The 19,951-nt window shown below is 47.6% G+C and overlaps 1 protein-coding gene across 1 annotated transcript in view; it reads right to left on the bottom strand.

The window, feature by feature from the left end:
- Positions 1-13,945: 13,945 nt before the first annotated feature.
- The window catches only part of PDIA5 (protein disulfide isomerase family A member 5), a gene marked incomplete at both ends in the record, with an annotated part of 90,530 nt that continues 84,524 nt past the window's right edge, over positions 13,946-19,951 (bottom strand). The window contains 2 exons of the mRNA XM_080696726.1: positions 13,946-14,026; positions 14,421-14,555. Coding sequence (XP_080552852.1) covers positions 13,946-14,026; positions 14,421-14,555 — 216 coding nt within the window. The remainder of the gene's footprint in view (positions 14,027-14,420; positions 14,556-19,951) is intronic.

Raw genomic sequence — 19,951 nt, 5'->3', positions numbered from 1 at the left:
TATGCTTTTACATGTTAGTTTACTTCTTAATTTAAGAAATTTTGAAATCCAGACCAGTTTCTGCAGAAAGTGGGTGATTGGAAGGCAGTCGGGGGATGGCAGGAATTATTATTATTTTTTTTTTGTTTTTTGTTTTGGTTGTTGTTGTTGTTGCTTTATTCTGTAACATCTTTTTTTAATTAATTTATTTTTTAAATTGGTGCATTGTAGTCATATATCAATCACATTGGAGTACAAGACTTGAGAGGATATACAAGCACACATCATCCAATTAGCCCTCCTCCAGCCCCCGTCCCATTCCCTCCCCCTCCCTCCATCCCACACTTCTTTGGTGATTTACTTTGATACATTTGTTTATGTACCTCCTGCGTTTTAAAGAGGCTCCGTCCTCCAGTATTACATACCCTCTGATTGGTCACATTAGTTGCTTCACTATAGGGCCCTTTCTATAGCTCAACCTCTTCCTGTTGCCCTTTTCCTCCTAGTTATTGCTGATTAAGAGAAGCATCTGATTTATATTTTCTGCGATATTTCTCTGTGCATGCTGCGTTGCAAGTACCAATCCCACTCTTGATGGTCCCAGTAGTGGCCTGGCTACTCAGTGGACTGATCCAGACCTCGCTGGCTCAAGCAGCGGCCTTGCCTCATGGGAGGACCCAGTTCTGGTCTCGCTGGCCCCTGAACCGGTCAAACCCCTAAGCTGGCTTTGGTCCCGACCTTGGAGGCCGCAGGAGTGAACTTGCCTCACGCCAGGCTCCGATGCTGGCCATTGGCCCCTGCACCGGTCTAACCCCTTGGCAGGATTCCAATCCTGGCCTCGGAGGCCCCAACACTGGTAATGCCTCACGGCAGGCTCCGATGCCGGCCTCACTGGCCCCAGCACCGGCCTAACCCCTTGACAGGCTCTTATCCTGGCCTCAGAGGCCCCAGTACCGGCCTTGCCTCAAGGCAGGCTCCGATGCCGGCCTCACTGGCCCCAGCACCGGCCCAACCCCTCGGCAGGCTCCAATCCCGGCCTCGGAGGCCCCAGCACTGGTCATGCCTCAAGGCAGGCTCTGATGCCGGCCTTGCTGGCCCCAGCACCGGCCTAACCCCTCGGCAGGCTCTTATCCTGGCCTCGGAGGCCCCAGTACCGGCCTTGCCTCACGGCAGGCTCCAATGCCGGCCTCGCTGGCCCCAGCACCGGCCTAACCCCTCAGCATGCTCCAATCCCGGCCTCGGAGGCCCCAGCACTCGTCATGCCTCACGGCAGGCTCCGCTGCCAGCCTCGCTGGCCCCAGCACTGGCCTAACCCCTCGGCAGGCTCTTATCCTGGCCTAGAGGCCCCAGTACCGGCCTTGCCTCAAGGCAGGCTCCGATGCCGGCCTCACTGGCCCCAGCACTGGCCTAACCCCTCGGCAGGCTCTTATCCTGGCCTCGGAGGCCCCAGTACCGGCCTTGCCTCAAGGCAGGCTCCGATGCCGGTCTCGCTGGCCCCAGCACCGGCCTAACCCCTCGGCAGGCTCCGATCCCGGCCTCGGAGGCCCCAGCACTGGTCATGCCTCAAGGCAGGCTCCGATGCCGGCCTCGCTGGCCCCAGCACCGGCCTAACCCCTCGGCAGGCTCTTATCCTGGCCTCGGAGGCCCCAGTACCGGCCTTGCCTCAAGGCAGGCTCCGATGCCGGCCTTGCTGGCCCCAGCACTGGCCTAACCCCTCGGCATGCTCCGATCCCGGCCTCGGAGGCCCCAGCACTGGTCATGGATGGCAGGAATTAAAGCCCGGGTCCTGTTGAGGCCTTAACGTCCTGCTAGAGGAGACATTTTCTTGGAAGACTCCCAGCCCAGGTGCCAGGCTGAACACCCAGTGACGCCGTAGCATTTGAAATGTGACATTCTTCGTGTGCTGCTCACCCTATGAGCCAAGTAGAGCAGGGGACTTACCGGCCCTTGTTTTACTACCGCAGAGTCGTACAGCCAGGGTCTCTGTAGCTGCATGGATCCTGTACTGCACTGATAACGTGAATGAACTTATATAAATAACTTTCTAGTTAATGGTGTGTGTGTGTGTGCGTGTGTGTGTAGTTCTGGGGATTAAACCCAGGGGCATTCTACCTCTGAGCTATTTAGCTTTTATTTTGAAACAGAATCTTACTATTTCCAGCCATATTTTTATTTTTTATTTTTTAGTGGTACTGGGGGTGGAACCCAGGGACTTTCTACCTCTGGGCTATCCTCCCAGACCTATTTTATATTTTATTTGGAAACAGGGTTTCACTGAGTTGCTGAGAGCCTTACTAAGAAGTTGAGGCTGGCTTCGAACTTTTGTGATCCTCCTGTCTCAGCCTCCCAAGCGCGGGGAATTAAGAGCGTGAGCCACCACGCCCAGCTTTATTTTTGATTTTGAAACAGGGTCTTACTAAGTTGCTAAGGCTGGCTTCGAATCTGTGATCCTCCTGTCTCAGCCTCCTGAATATCTCTCACCACACCTGGCTCTATTTAATGTTTTTTTTTTTTAGAATTAATTTTTGGGAGAGTTAAAGGCAGCAATATATCATAACCAACTTTACTTAATCATAACAACAAAAATTTCCAATTTTTAGAGGATAATATTGTTGGGAAAATTTGTTTCTCTTTTTTTTTTTTCCAAGTGTTTCTATCATTGCCTCCACACATATAAATCTCTGCGGTCATTCCTTGGTATTATTGAGGAATTGGTTCTAGGAAACCACCCTCAAACATCAAAATTTGCGGATGTCCAAATAAATCCCTTTTGTAAAAAGACATAATATTAGCAGGATGTGATGGCTTATGCCTATAATTCCAGTACTTGAGAGGCTGAGACAGGAGAATCACAGGTTTGAGACTAGCCTCAGCAATTTAGCAAGAGCCTCAGCAATTTTGTGAGACCTTGCTTCAAAAAATAAGTAAATAAAAATAAGACAGAGTGTGGGCGTAGCTAAGAGTCAGAACATTCCTGGGCTTAATCCCCAGTATCACACACATACAATAAAAGTATAGTATTTGCATACAACCTACACACATTCTCCCACATACTTTAAATCATCTCTAGATTACTTATAATACCTGGTATAATGCAAATGATATGGAAATAGTTGTCCTGTATTGTTTATGGAATAATGACAAAAAAAGGAAGTCTAAACATCTATACACCACTCTGATAGGTCTAATTACGTTTTGATCTGCAGCTGGTGGAAAGTGAAGCTTTGAAAACCATGGATACAGAGAGCAACAACATATGTGAGCCCAGCGATGTACTTCAGCCCAGCATTGTACGCCAGCACAGCGATGTACACCAGCTCAGCATTGTACGCCAGCCCAGCTATGTACTCAGTGCAGCGTTGTATACCAATTCAGCATTGTACACTAGCCCAGCATTGTACACCAGCGCAGCGATGTACACCACTTCAGCGTTGCATACCAGCCCAGTGTTGTACGCCAGCTCAGCATTGTACACCAGCCCAGCGATATACGCCAGCGCAGCGTTGTACACCAGCCCAGTGATGTATGCCAGCACACCGTTGTACAGCAGCCCAGTGTTGTATACCAGCGCGGCGATGTACGCCAGCCCAGCATTGTACACCAGCACAGTGCACGGCATTCTCCCCACAGGTTGCAGTGCCGGCTGCACATTAGAGAAACCTCAAGAACTTTTGAAACATTCAGTGCCAGGGCTTGATTCTTAGATTCAAATTCAATTTTTTTTAAAATTTTTGTTATTGTTTTGTTTTGCTCCAGCATTGTAGTACTTGGGATTGAATCCAGGGTATTCTACCTCTGAGCTACACCCCCTGACCCATTTTATTTTTTATTTTGGAACAGGGTCTCGCTACATTACCTGTGCGGGCCTCAGACCTGTAATCCTCCTGCTTCAGCCTCCTAAGTACTGGAACTGGCAGGTGTGTGCCATTGTACCCAGCCTCATCATTTTTAAAATTCCCCAGGTGGTTAAACATTCAGCCAGGCTTGAGAATTGTGTGGGAAAAGATGCTCAGGAATGTTGACTTCCTCCTCCATTGAGTGGAGTGGTGGGAAATGCACCTGTGATCGTAGGGAACCAGCCCCTGAATCTTCCAATTTCTAATGATAAGATACTGGCGACATTTCTTCCTTTTCCTCAGTGTCAGGAACTTAGGGCTTCAGGTAGGAGGGCACTGTATTCAGCTCAGGCAGTGAAAAGTGTTGACATAAAAAGATATCCTCTGAGCTGAACTGTTCAGAGTGAAGCTGTGCATTAAGGGTGTTTTCTTTTATTTATTTATTTATTTATTTATTTTTGCAGGTTTGGGGATGGAACCCAGGGGCATTTGACCTCCGAGTCACACCGCGTGCCCTATTTTTTAGTCTTTATTTTGAAACCGGGTCTCACTAAGTTGCCGAGGGCCTCACTAAGTAGCTGAGGTTGTCCGCGAACCGCGATCCTCCGTTCTCAGCCTCCCGAATGCTGGGATTACAAGTGTGCGCCACCACGCCTGGCTGTCTTTCATTTATTTGAGTTTGGAGGCCAACAAGAAGATCTCTGATAGCCACATACTGTAGCCTGTCTTTTGGATAATAGGTCAAGAATTGCTTTGTTCTTGAGATTTGCAGAACTGAAAAGTATCTCAAGACTCAGTGAGTGGGATCAGATGTGCACCATGGCTCACCAGTGTGAGAAGGTTCCCACTAGTCTGGGGACACCCACTCACCCTATATAACCCTCTCCTAAATCAGCTTTCCGGAAGAGGGACTTTGAACCAGAGACCTTCATCTGCTTGATCTGGCTTTGCAAATAAAGTGGCCTTCCTTGCCTCAATACTTTGTCTCCCAACTTAACTGGCTATTAGGTAGAGTGCGGCTGGACTTAGGGCTAGAAACAAGGGTACGAAACGTGGCCCAAGATGACAGGGAAGTTCTCAAAATGTGTGTTTTGATTTTGCAGTTGGACATTATCTCGGTAAAAAGAAAAGGAAGATGCTCATAGAACAGTGCAACCGGATCTGCAGAGAACAAGGAGGGTACAGGAAAGCCCTGAGGATGCCTGGCCACTGGGGGCTATGGACGATAGAAAGGGCCACTTCAGTTCAGTCCAGAGAAGCAGTTCAAGGAAGGAGCTGTTAATGGGTAGGAAAAGAAAGTGGAACTCCTTAGCTTTCATTTCTGTTTCCTCTGTCAAAGACAATGATCATTCTATGAAGAAGACAGAGCAATCCTTTGTTAGAAGGAACTGAAATCCAAGACAGAAAGCAAAACGGAAAGAAGTTTACAAGAACAGATTCACAGCCAGCCGCAGCTACTCAGTGAGGCCCTCCGCAACTTAGTGAGCCTGTTTTAGAATAAAAATAAAATAGGACTGAGAGTGAAGCTCAGAGGTAGAATGACCGGGGTTAAATCCCCAGTACTGAAAAAAAAAAAAAAAAGAAAGAGAGAAAGAAAGAAAGAAAGGAAGAAAGAAAGAAAGAAAGGAAAAATATAGCTGAATTTGGTGGTGCATACCTGTAATCCCAGTACTTGAGAGCCTAAAAAGACAGAAAAATCACAGGTTCAAGGCCAGCCTCAGCAACTTATAAACTCTCAATGACCTAGAAAGACCCTGTTTCAAAACAAAAGATAAAAAATAGATAAAAATGGATAGAGGAATAGGTTGGAGGTAGTATTCTCCTGGGTTCAGTGTCCAGTATCACATACACACATACATAAAATCATAATAATCAAATGGGAATAGCTATATTAGGGGAATAGGGCAGAAAGTACAGTACCAAAACATATTTTGAAATTTACTACCTGGTAAAAGTAATGTTTTAGTGGAGAAAAAAAGAAAAATTATTTAAAATGGTGTGGGGCAAGTGTGTAGCCACTTTGAAAAACAATAGGCTGGATACTAACTTCTTTTGTGTGTGTGGTACTGAGGATTAAACCCAGGAGTATTCTACCTCCGAGCTACACCCTCAGCCCTATTTTTTTTATTCTTTATTTGGAAACAGGGTCTCACTAAGTTTCTGACAGCCTCACTAAGTAGCTGAGGCTGGCCATGAACCTGTGATCCTCCTGTCTCAGCCTCATAAGTACTGGGATTACAAGCGTGCACCACCACGCCTGGTTTCCAACTTCTTTTCTTAAAATAAATTTGAGAGGCTGGGTGTGGTGACGCATGCTTGTAATCCCAGTACTTGGTAAGCTGAGATACTTATGGGTGTTCTACTTCTGAGTTACATGCCCAACCCTATTCTATTTTTTATTTTGTAATGGTCTCACTACGTTGTTGAGGGTGATCTCAATTTATAATCCTCCTGTCTCAACGTCCAAAGTACTGGGATTACAGGCTCGCATCACCACACTCAGCTCCTTCTTAACTAATCTTGATTTTTTAAAAAATTTATTTGTGCTGGACGTGGTGGCGCACACTTGTAATCCCCGCGCTTGGGATGCAGAGACAGGAGGATTGCGCTAGTTCGAAGCCAGCCTTGCTGGCTTAAGAGACCCTGTTTCCAAATAAAAATATAAAAAAATAGGTCTGGGAGTGAAGCCCGGAGGTGGAAGGGTTTCCAGGAACCTCAGTACCACACACACACAAAAAAAATTGTTTGTATTCTAAGCCAGACATGATGGTACACATCTATAATCCTATATAATCCCAGTACTTGGGAGGCTTAGACAGGAGGATTACTGGATCAAGGCTAGCCTCAGCAACCTGGTGAGACCCTCAGCAACTTAGCAAGACACTGTTGACAACATCTGGAGACCTCTTGTTGTCACAACCTGCAGCAAAGAGGGGAGGTGTTATTAGAATTCCAGAGATGCTTCTTGACATCCTATAGTGTACAGGAAAGCCTTTAACAAAAAAAAAAAAAACTATCAGACACAAAACAGAAATAGTGTGTCGACTAAGAAACTCTGCTATAAGCCAGGCGTGGTGGCGCACGCTTGTAATCCCAGCATTTGGGAGGCTGAGACCAGAGGATCGTGGTTCGCGGACAGCCTCAGCTACTTAGTGGGGCCCTCCGCAACTCAGTGAGACTTGGTTTCAAAATAAAGAATAAAAAAAAAAAATAGGGCAGGGGGTGTAGATTGGAGGTCAAATGCCCCTGGGTCCCATCCCCAGACCCGCAAAAAACAAAACAAAACAAAACAAAACTCTGCTATGTAGCCTTTAAAAATGAATACTGGAGACTGAACCCAGGGCCTTGCACCTGCTAGGCAAGCACTGCACTGCTGAACTGTAGTCTCAGCCCGTGTGTGTGTGTGTGTGTGTGTGTTTATGACTGAAGAATAAAACCTAGAGGCATTCAACCCCAGCCTGATTTTATTTCTTATCAGGAAATAGGGTCTCACTAGGTTGCTGAGAGCCTCGCTAAGTTGCTGAGGCTGGCTTTGAACCTGTGCTCCTCCTGGCTGAGCCTCCCAAGTACTGAGATTACAAGTGTGTACCACATGCCTGGCTATAGTCTTTAAAAATTATGTTGAGGAGGACTACCTAATGATGTAGGAAAATGCTCAAGATATTTTATAAAATGTTTGAAAAGGCTATAAAATGGTAAGATTTCATGTGTGTGTGAAAAACATAACTCAGTAGTTATTGATGAGTAACAGCGTTATGCATGATTTAAATTTTCCTCAGTACACTTTCCTGCACTTTTCAAGGATCCTTGTAATACATGCATTACCTTGAAAAATCAGCGAAGAACAATATTCCCTGAAAATGAGCTATCAAGGATTGGTCTTTTCTTTGAGCAGTGTGAAGAAGTTTTGATGGATTCTGTTGACAGTGAGCGTACAGTTCTGGATGAGATTAACTGAGATATAAAATCTGGAATGGGGGGATTGATGGTCCTCTCAACTGTATGGGCCAAGTTTCACTTGGTCTCTTGTGTTCACGCTCCCACATTTTATCAGGAATCAAGCAGTTATCCATCAGGGATACATTGTAAGACCCCCAGTGGATAGATGTTTTTCTCTCTATAACTTTTTATATATACATATGTTTTACCTCTGATAAACCTTAATTTATACGTTAGCCACGGTAAGAGATGAGCAGGAATAGCTAATAATAAAATAGAATAATCATAACAATATACAATAATAAAAGTTATGTAGATGCGGTCTCTGTCTCTCTCAAAATATCTCATTGTCCTGTGCTCAGCCTTCTTGGGATGCCGTGAGAGGACACAATGCCCGAGTGATGAGATGAAGCAAGGTAAATGATTTGGGCTCGTGGTGGAGTCTTGGCTGCTGGGTGAGGGTTATCTTAACACAACCATGCAATATCATAGCAGTCAATCTGATAACTGCACTGCTATCAGGACTGACAGGTGGGTGGTGTATACAAGCAAGAATACACTGGACAAAGAGATGATTCATGGCCTGGGTGGGATGGAGCTGGAAAGAGAGATTTTATCATGCTACTCAGAACAGCGTGCCATTTGAAACTTGTCAGCTGTTTATTTCTGGAAGTTTTCACTTAATATTTTCAGAGCACAGTTGACCATGGATGAGACCTCAAAGAAGAATGAGGGGAAAAAAGAAGGACTACTATATTTACACTGTGCCTATTATACAGACCAATGGGTGTGTATGTATTTTCCTATTAACAGATTTAGCAGAAACAGTGATCTCAGTCTGATTCCAATAAATTGGAAGTTCTCTTTAGGTAATCCTGGGGTTACTCTTTGGGTAACCTGCCTAGACTTTTGGAGTTCCCCTCCTTCCTTCCCTGTCAGGTGTGAACAAAGGATCCCACTGTCCGATGATGGCCCAGAAGAAGGACCTAGATCCACTCAGGTCCTGCTGATCCTTGCTCCCTCTGTGGGCCAATGCAGCACTGGAGTGGTGGGGCTGAGGGACTTGGTTCTGTTGCAGGCGCTGTTGATGACACCTGGGGCTGTTGTGCCTTCCTCCCCTCTCTAGTCCTGGCTGGGGCCTCTGTCTTTCATGCTGATAGGGCACCACCTCGTTCTTGCTCCTGACCCCTGAATGGGGCCAATGATCTTCCTGGGGTGATGCCTTCTGGCAAACTACTTGGCCAGACTCTCAGCCAATGTGAGTGTCCCTCTGTGAGAGCCCAAGGGGACCCTGAGTGCCAGCCACACAGAAGGGTGTCTCGAGAGTTAAATGTGGCCCACTCTCTGCTAAATAGATTGCTAGTTTACTTTCTTTTTCTTTCCTCCCTCCCTCCCTCCCTCCCTCCCTCCCTCCCTCCTTTCATTCTTTCTTTCTTTCTTTCTTTCTTTCTTTCTTTCTTTCTTTCTTTCTTTCTTTCTTTCTTTCTTTCTTTCTGGCATGCTCTTATTTTCCATATGTAATTTTTTTGGCCTTTTTGGGGTGGAGGCACTTTTTATTTTGATGCAATTTCAAATTATAAAAAGTGGCACACATTCTTTACCTATATATATACACACACATATGTATGTGTATATATACATATATGTATATACATACATATATGTATACATATATATGTTTCTTTTTTGTGGTATTGGGAATGCAATCCAGGCACATTCTACCTCTGAGCTACACCCCCAGCCCTATTTTTTTTTAATTCTTTATTTTGAAACAGGGTCTCACTAAGATACTGAGAACCTTACTAAGTAGCTGAGGCTGGCTGAGAACCTGCGATCTTCTTGTCAGCCTCCCAAATGCTGGGATTACAAGCATGCACCAGTAATTTATATTTTGCCTCTTATTTTTTCTGTTTGTACAAATGTATAAAACTATCTATATATATATCTATGCATATGTGTGTGTATTTTGAAATCATTTGAAAAATTTTATATATAGGATTAGTGTATAAAACCACTAACAAAATTCCTGAAAAAACTTTTTGTTTTTTCCAGGGGTGCTCTAGCACTGAGCTATATCCCCAACCCTTTTTTACTTTTGATTTTGAAACAGGGTCTACTAAGTTTCAGAGGCTGACCTTAAATTTGTGATCCTCCTGCCTCAGCTCCCCAAGTAGTTGGGATTAAAAGTGTGTGGACCACAGTCAGTCTAGGGAGAAAAAAATGGACAAGATTATTCCAATAATTAGAAAGAAAGCTCTAGGAACTAGGATATATAAAAAACAAATTGGAAGAGAAAATTAATGGGAGAAATCAGTCTACCTAGCTTCAAGATTTACTTTATAGTTAATTAAAACTTCAGTATTGGTGGCAGGATTGACACAGAAATCAATGAAGCAGACTAGATGATTGAGAAATAAACTGATGTAAGTAATACCAATTGACTGTTTGCACTGGTACAAAATCCAGACAACCTTTCAATCAATAGTGCCAGGACAGAACCTTGACTTAAGTCTCACATATAAAAATTAACTCTAAGCCAGATGTGGTGGTGCATGCTTTTAATCCCAGTACGTAAGAGGCTGAGACAGGAGGATCTCAGGTTGGCTGCCAGCCCTTAGCTACTTAGTGAGGACCTCCACAACTTAGTGTGACCCTGTTTCAAAATAAATAATAAAAAATGGGGCTGGGGGTATATCTTGGAGGTAGAATGCTCCTGGGTTCAATCCCCAGTACCACAAAAAAAAAAAAAAAAAAAGAAAGAAAGAAAAAAATTAACTCTACTTGGAAGGCTAAACTGGAAGATCCAGGTTTGAGACCAGACTCAAAACCTTGTTGAGGCTCTCGCAATTCAGTGAGACCTGTTTCCAAATAAAAAATGAAATAGGAATGATGGTGTATATCAGAGGTTGAATGACCCTGGGTTCCAACCCAAGTATCACCCCCCCTCCAAAAAAAGAAAAAGAAAACAAACAACAAAGATGAAAACAAAAACAAAAAACTCCTCAAAATGGATTGTAGATTGTGTGTGTGTGTGTGTGTGTGTGTGTGTGTGTGTGTGTGTGTGTGGTACTGGGGATGAAACCCATGGGTTTTCTACTTCTGAGCTACATTCCCAGACCTATTTTATATTTTATTTGGAAACAGGGTCTCAATGAGTTGCTGAGAGCCTCACTAAGTAGCTGAGTCTGGCTTCGAACCTGTACGATCCTCCTGTCTCAGCCTCCCAAGTACTAGGATTACAAACTTGCGCCACCACGCCCAGCTGGATTGTAGATTTAAATGTAAAACTTTCCTTCCTTCCTCCCTTCCTTTCCTTTTCCTTCCTTCCTCCCTCCCTTCACCTTCCTTCTTTCCTTTCTTCCTTCTATACCACGGATAGAACCCAGGGTATTTTCTGCCTCTGAGCACCACCCCAGACCTTTTAAAACTTTCATTTATTGGCTGGGCGTGGTGGCGCATGCTTGTAATCCCCACACTTGGGAGGCTGAGACAGGAGGATCGCACAGGTTCAAAGCCAGCCTTAGCTACTTAGTGAGGCTCTCAGCAACTTAGTGAGACCCGGTTTCCAAATAAAATATAAAATAGGTCTGGAAGTATAGCCCACAGGTAGAAAGCCTCTGGGTTCCACCCCTAGTACTACAAAAAACCAAACCAAAACAAGAAAACTTTCACTTTTCATTTTTTTATTGAAACAGGGTCTCGTCAAGTGCTGAGGCTGGCCTGGAGCCCCCCCTCCCCCTTTCCCTGGACCCTGCACATGGTTGGGAATTATGTGACGTGGGGGAGAAGTGGTCTCCATCTTCATTTTGGCGGGTTTTGTGCCACCTTGGCCTCCGTCACTCTCCCTTGGGGCCTTGCTTCTCTTCCTCAGGTCTCATCCATCCATCTGCCTTCAGCTGCCAACCTGACTTCACATTTTGGATCAGATAATTTTTTTTCTGATCCAAAGTGTGGGGTTTCCTGTGCACTTTAGGATCTCTAGATACCAGTAGCACATCACCCCTCTGCTGCTTCAGGTTATGACAAAAGACAGGTGTGGTGGCACATGCCTATAATCCCCGTACTTGGGAGGCTAACACTGGAGGATTGCAAGTTCAAGGCCAGTTTCGGGCAGCTTCAGCAACTTAATGCCCTGTTTAAAAAAGATTAAAAGATCAAACTAGGGAGTATTAGGAATAACCGAGGGACTCCAGATAATGGAGGGGAAACCTCAGCAAAGCTAGAATGGAAGGACAGGAGAGGGAAAAGGCTGAGGTTGATTAATAGAGGAGCTACATCCGAGTATGTGTAAATTTATGAATATAGCATGGTCTCATCATTGGGAGGGGGGAAGGAGGAAGCGGGGTGGGGAGAGGGCACCAAGCATAGTCTGAATGTATGCCATTTTCAATATGTTCCATATAAAAATAAAAACAACTTAAAAAATAAAAAAATGGCTGGGGTGTAGCTTGGAGGTATAGTGCATGTGGGTTCAATCCTTAGGACCACAAACACACACACACACACACACACACACACACACACACACACACACACGAAAGTATATTCTTTCCTTCATATCCAGTTACTCACAGGAGGTCCAGGAGCCATTATCAAAGAAGCAAAAGTAAGGTTGTCCTGGCAGAGGGGCAAATTGGGAAACTGAACCAGAAACTGGGAACTTCACCAAAGGCTCTTAAAACCTTGATGTCATTCAATGGAGCTGAGCATAGTGGCCCCACGCTCAACAGAGCCACGAGGAGCTGAGGCTCTGTCCTCCGCATTAGGTCTTTCAGCAGGCAGGACTGAGGCTAGGGGAAGGAGCAGGGGAAGAAAGGGCTGTTCCTGCAGGCCAGTTCCCCACAAGGCCACCTGGCATCGCAGCACAGGCAACTCTCTGGGAGCCACTTGAGGAATCCAAGTCTAGGATCATTAAAACCAAAGTCAAAGTAGCCAGGAGGCTATTCTACTGCCCAGCATGAAACACCACCAAGGAAAAAGTGTCACAGGAGCGCAGGGGCTCTGGCTAGATGTGAATTACACATGGCTGCAGATAACAGGAGGACCAGCAGGACAGATGTGTGGGGCAGGAAGGACTCACAGCGGGAGGCAGTGAGGTGTCCAGCCAGGAACATGTGGTGTGAAGTCGTGGTGCCCGGGGAGAGCTGGCTCACTGCTGCACACCTGTCCATGAATACAGCCCCCCTCCAGCCAGTGGGCACAGCGAGCATCCAGGATGAAGGGCCTCCCTCCCCAACTATTCCACATGCCCCCCCATGCCAGGCATGACTACTGTGCCCACCCATGGAGACTTGATAATCTATTTGTTTCGCTATTTTATTATTTATTTTTCTGATACTGGCAACTATTTATGTATGCATTTGTTTTTTCTGGGATCCAGGGGCATTCCACATCTGAGATATGCCCCCAGCCCTTTTTATTTTTTTGAAACAGGGTCTCAACTAGATTGCTGAGTCTGTCTTGAGAAATTGCAAAGGCTGGTCTCAAATCTGTGATCCTCCTTTCTCAGTCTCCCAAGTAATGGGATTACAGGTGTGCACCACCACACCTGTCTTATTTAATAGTCATTCTCTCTCTCTCTCCCTGGATATTGAGCCTTACTTAAGTACATGCTAGGCAAATGCTTTACCATAGAGCATACCTGCCCCTCAGCCTAACTTAATATTCTTCAGTGGGAAAGAAAGTAGGGAATGGAGACAGAATACAAAAACAGTTGGAGAAAGAGAAATATGCAAATAAGTTCCAGGAAAAGTCACCAAAACTGAAACCAAAATGACCAGAAGCAGCTAATGCTTGGTTTCTGGCTGCTTCGGCAAGCCAAACCCCTGGTCACCTTGATGTGCTTCCCTCAATATCCAGCCTTTCCCCAGTAGGGCATTTTGTGGTCCAGTCCCTCTGACTGAGGGACCAGTGACTGAGAGTCCTCCTGGTGCAGACTAGGTGCCAGAGTACAATCTCCACCCCCAGGAGGACAGGATACGCAGGCCACGGCCTCCATCTCCACCAGAGCCTGTTAGTGCAGGTCCCGTGAAAACAAACCACACCACCAAATAAATGGTTCAATTTTATTTCAAAATTGTACAAAAGGCCGTAAGTGGCTATAAAAAACTTTGTCTTCAGAACATGTGGAAATTCAGAACAAAGCAGGTATCATTCACAGTGTAATGGAAAAGCTTTCTCTGAGGCAGAAATTACAACTCCTCCTTCCTTTTCCCTAGTTTTTCGAGGTCTTCCTCCCGGAGGGTTCGAATAAAATTGGTAAATCCCAAATCCTGTAGAGAAGAAGAGAGAAAGAAAAAGGGTGTAAGCCCCCGTGAGCCCATGTACACTCCCTTCCCTCCCCCTTCCCAGTGACTCCACAGGCTCAAACAGGTGGCAGGACTGATGGGCGAGTCTGCTTGGACTCTGAGGCCACTCCAGAAGTAGGTGAGCAAACCCTCTGCACCCCTGAATGCACCCAGTTCTGGAAGCAGGACTGTGACACCCCCTTGGAACTCTCCCCCAGCAGTGTGAAGGCCTGGCCAAGCCCATGGTGCATGGCTTGTCAACGTGGAACATGACGGCTGACTGCTGAGGGTCCAGGAAGCCTGGTGTTGCTGCCCCGCTCCATGGTCGATCCCTGCCCATCAGCAGAGAGAGCACTGGACAGGAGCTGCTCCAACTCACCGTGCGGTCGCTGTCATACTTTTCTACAAACTTCCCGTAGTGGTAGTAGTGGAAAGTGGGGTAGGCCTTCACAGCCTCCTGCTGACACAGGTCCCGGTTCTTTTCCTTGACACAGTCCACGGCAGCACAGGCAATCTGGGGGATGAGGTAGAGGGTCAGCCTGGGGTGTCTCTAGTCTGAATATCTGCTGGGGACAGGGGGCGGGGAGCAGTGCTGGACCAAAGTGAAGAGCATGAGCTCTAAAGTCTCTCAAGTGTAAATCTTGATGTGCCTGCACATTAAGACTTAGAATGTCCTAGTCCCATGGTCCCTCAATTTCCTAGGCTGTTAAGTGAGGATAATGACAATACATAGGTTGTCAGGGTACTAGACTAAGAGAATTCAAATGAGGTCAATCGGCACAGGGCCTGCCACAGCAGAGTGGTCAGTGAATGTCAGCTGCTATGATAATCACTCCTACCGACCCTGTGGCCATGCTCTGTCTGACCAGAGGCTCAGTGCCTGGGCAGGGAACTGGCTGAAGAGATGATTCCAACATGGTGTGACCGTGAGCTATGACAAGGTGGCCAGGGTTTCAGAGGACAAAGGCACTGCACAGTTCACCGTCTGAGCCAAGGCCAGGACAGGCCAGGACGGTGAGGAGAGAGGGGCACATTCCAGAAACCGAGAAGGAGTTTAGCATGACAAAGGGGATCAGAATTTTCCATCAAAAAGAGGTTCTCAAACTGGCCATTGGCCACTTCTGCCCATCTAAAAATTCCACATGCTAGGTTAGCTTTTACTTATTATTTGTTGTTCTTTCAAAGTAAGAAGGTATAAAGCAGAAAGGGGGGTTTTCAAACTAGGGTCACAAACTAGAGAAAGTATGGAAAGAGTCAGTTAATAGTAATATAAAAGTATCATCAAAGAGGTGAAGGGCACATTAGAATGCGTGGAGGGGGGTCTGTCAGGATATATATATATATATATATATATATATATATATATATATATATATATATATATATATATATATATATAAAAATTTCCGGGTCTGGGGATGGAACCCAGGGGCATTTGACCTCTGAGCTACACCCCCTGCCCTATTTTTTATTCTTTATTTTGAAACCGGGTCTCACTGAGTTGCAGAGGGCCTCACTAAGTAGCTGAGGCTGTCCGTGAACCGCGATCCTCCAAGTCTCAGCCTTCCGAATGCTGGGATTACAAATGTGTGCCACCACACCCGGCTTAGGCCCCATATACTGAAGCTCTGTTATACTCCAAGCCTGTTCTAGATGCTAGGGGTACAAAGGTGACCTTAGCAAAGGCCAGTCATCAAGCATCTGCCACATTACAAATGAGATAATTTCAGAGCCCAGTGAATGTTCTGAAGAAGTGTGTGACTCAGTAGGACGATTCAAGCCTGATAAGCAGCTGTGACTCAGTGCTCTGGCTGCTGGCTCCTCACATAGGACAAGGCCCCTTTCTAGGTAGAGAGCGTTGCAGGCCACCAGCAGCCATGGCCGCTGGCCCTTAGCTGTGCCCAGGTGAGCAGGTTACTGTCCTGTGAGTTGCAGGACTGCCAGCCGGAGTGAGGCTCGAGTGCGACCCTCCCCAGGCCACCAGAGAGCCACATGGCCCTCCCTCACCTCGCGCTCCCTCTGCCTCCTCAGCCAGATCGTCCTATGTAGTAAGACATTTTAGAGCGGAGTTTGCAAAATCACAGCACATAATCCATAGCTGGCTCTCAGTCCTATTCTATTTGGCCCACACAGAATTTAAAAAGAAAATAAATTTGAATTAGCTGCCAACATAGAAAAGAGCCAGAAGATTTAATATAAAAATTTGGCTTTCCAGCTCCTCTTTAACTGCCAGAAGATTTGATGGCACTTGCCCCACCTTCCCACAGGCAGACTGGCTGGAGCGGAGGCTGCGTCCCCTCAGGCAGGCCGCACTTCCTTTCACCAGTGCCTGCGTGGAGCCTGTTTTGCTCAGGCCAGCAGGCTTCTGCAAACTCCAGCTCACCTCCAAAGTGTTCTGAATTCCTTAGACACATGAAGCAGATGCTCCTCTGGTCTTCCACACAGGGCTTCCTTTCTCAGGACAGGTGCGTCCGACCCTGCCTCTGTGCGGCTGGCAGGGGGGCCCTGTGTCCAGCCCTGGGCCGGGCCACTGCTCCTCTGCTAGGCCCAGAGTGCTTGGCGAGCACTGCTCCAGGCTCCTGCTCTCCCTGCATCCATTTTAAATTAGGAATTTAATTTGTATACATGCCCTGGAGCTGCTGGAAATGTAGTGTATGGTTTTATAAACCTACTAAATTAAAAATGTGTACCTTTTCTGAATCCCGTATAGTCACGGGCAGCCACAAATACAGAATGCAACTTCTCACTGCGAAGGGAAATCCACACTAAGCTTTTAGAAGAGAGGAGATAAGCATGGCTTATCCCTTGGGAAAGGGCAGCGAGGAGACCCCAGTGCCCCCGTTTCACCTGTCTAAATGCCTGCCCATTAGACTCGTTCTCGATCTGCACTGGTCACCCCTGCAGCACGGTGTGCACACCTACAGTGCCTGGACTTCTTGTTCTAAGGAAGTCGGCACCAGTTCCTGGGCACGCGCTGCCAGCATCCCGATAGGCCCCCTCAGCCTAGCATTTGCCATAGCACCGATGGGTCTTGGCTTGAGAGCTTCCTTCCAGCCGAAGAGCTAGACATAAGCCAATGACAGATGGGGGGCAGGGACAAGTGCTCTGGCTTCCTTGGCCTTCAGTGGGAGGACTCAGGCAGGTCTCCGGGTGAGGTCTCCTGTGGGACTGAGCTCCAGTGACCCGGAGCCATGTGCTCACAATGCACCGGTGGTGGCTCCTTCACTTTCCAATCTCACTTCCTCCATCCCTTCCGGTGCTTCCTGAGACCACCTCCCAAATAAATTCCTCACACCTGAGCCCCAGGCACAGGGTCTATTTCTGGGATACTCACTACACAATAGAGTACCTGTGTATTCAATTCTGTCCCTGCACCTTTCCAGTTGAGGAACTTGGAACTACTCATTTAACCCCTCTGTGACTAATCTGGCCGTGTTGCACAGGACCTCCTGTTGCAAGCCCCCTGAGGGCCGGGACCTCACTGATCCTTGAAATTCCCAGTCTCGACACCTCAGGTCCCTGTAAATGTTGGCCAAATGAAGGAACAGTTGGCAGCGATGAGGGCTCCTGCGCTGAGAGCATTATGCCATGTGGTCCTGACAAGAGCTCCATGGACTAGAAGCTAGTCTCATTCCTCATGCTACAGGCTAAGTGAGCAGTCCCAAGTTCCTCGAAAGGAGCAGAGACAGATATGAATACACAGGTACCGTATCGTGGAGTTTGAGCTCTTGTGGACCACAGGGCATCATGCTCATCACTGCCAAGCATATTACTATTCCCTCATTTGGCTGACATTTACAGGGATCTGAGGTGTTGAGACTGGGAAATTCAAGGGTCAGTGAGGTCCCGGCCCTCGGCGGGGGGCCTGTGCAACATGGCCAGATTAGTCACAGAGGGTTGCTGGCTGCCTCCCAGCCACGACCTTCATGCTTTTGCTGGCCACACCCCACACCTAGGCCAGGGACACCAGCCCAGCGGTCCCTGGGCCCCTGCCCTGACCTGCTAGCCTTCCACCATGGGGCCGTGTCCTGCGGGCTCCTTCAGTAACATCATCCGCTCCAAAGCTCACAGTCTGCAGTTCTTTTCTCCACCGTGCGTCAACAGATAAAGTCCCCAAGTAAGCTCCTGGGAAGGGCTAGAGGCTCCCCACTAAAATATGAGCTGCCTCACACAGCTTTATTGATTCAGTAAAATAAATCTCTGCGGGAGCTAATATTGACTTTGGCTATGAAAATGGAAGTGAAGAACCAACTACATATTGATTGGGGAAGGAACTGGGACTGTCTGGCTGCTGGGTGGGGAATAAACAACAAAACAAAACAAAACAAAAATCTGGCTGAGAAGCAGCAGGAGGCCCAGTTCTGATTGTTAATGACCTTCTGGGCATCCCTAGGCAAGGGACACCTCTCCTCTATGGGCTCTGATACCTCATGAATCAAAAAAGAGGGTGGACAGGCCAGTGGTCCCCAAACGCCAGGCTGAGGCCACAAGAGCCAGCTCTTCAAAATTACCAATTTCTGGAAGCATCCCCAGAACCTCTGACCTGACATTTGCATGACAGCACCCCAGAATCATGCACCATGCCTGGAGCACAGAGTGGCCAGTCGCCTTAACCCTCAGGAGAGATGTTGGCCCCGAGAATGGCTGTGACTACCCTGAGTAGAACCTGCTGCCCTCACACAAAGGTTACACAGTGGGTTCCTGGAAATGAGCCATAGGGATCCCTGGCCTGGATTAAAGGAAGCCAGAAGGAGGGGCAGAGGTAAGGTGAGAGACCGAGGGAATGAACCCAGGAAAAGGCCAGCAACATTACTGGCCCGCCTTAGGACAATGAGGTGAAGATGGCATGAGGACATGGGATCCTGCCCTCGAGGTAAGCGGAGAGAAAGGCTGGCTCCAGTCTGCCGCAGAGGGCCCGGCAAGCCTGGCCTCCCCTGTGCTGCTGTAAGTCAGGCCACAGGACAGCCTGGGATGGCCCCAGCAGTGGGTGGAGGGTGCTATGTCAACGGGCGCCGAAGGGTTTCCCTGGCTGTCCCGGGACCTCAACTAGACCCTGCTTTATGTACCAGGCTCCCAGCCCAGCCAGGAAAAGCAAGTCCAGGCTCCATTCCTCATGAGAAGCGATGCCTCAGGGCCCCTTCTCAGGTCTCCTGGAGTCCAGGTGGACATGGACAGCCCTGGGCAGGGAGGTCATCAACCTCTGCCTTCTGTTTGCTCAGATCACCCAGCATTCTAGGTGAGGGCAGCTATGTGGAGTGACAGTGATTTCAGTCCCGGCTGGGCAGTGAGCTATGCTGGACACCTCTAGAGCCCAACCAGCTCCTGGGGCCAGGTGGGGACAGTGAGGGAGATGGGGCACTGGAAGTCTTTCCTGCCATAACCACGTCCATCCAGGAGAAGCAGCAGGCAAAGGAGAAATCGTTCTCTGGACTCCCTCCTGGTGGGTGGGGGTGACTCAAGGGTACAGCTTGGGCTTATGGGAGGCAGCGGGACTCCCCCCTTCCCCTGGTGAGATGAGGGGGAATGCAAGGACTGGGGTGACTCAGTGGTAGAGCACCTGCCTAGCATGCATGTGTCTGGGTTCCATCCTAAGCACTGCAAACAAACAAACAAAAGAACCCAGGAGAAGGGCACGCCAAGACTGGGGTCCACATCTCTGGAGGCTGGCCCTGCCCAGTGGCAGCCCTGCGGCTGGCTGCCTGGCACCGCACCCTAAGCCACTCGGCCACTCCAACTTGCTAATTGTATGCTTCATCAGCTGGCAGTTGCAGGAGCCTTTCACTTAAGCAGGACACAGATCCGCTGGCCTGGCCTCCTCCACTTGACTTTTGTGGGGTTTTCATTTGTATTTTTAATTATATAAGCGATGCATGACTACAATCCTACTGTAAAAAGGCTTGAGTACTAAAA

The sequence above is a fragment of the Muscardinus avellanarius genome, assembly GCF_963383645.1.
Source record: "Muscardinus avellanarius genome assembly, chromosome: 5".
Lineage (NCBI taxonomy): Eukaryota > Metazoa > Chordata > Mammalia > Rodentia > Gliridae > Muscardinus > Muscardinus avellanarius.
The sequence above is the reverse complement of the archived record's forward strand: the minus strand, read 5'-3'. Positions and strand labels throughout refer to the sequence as shown.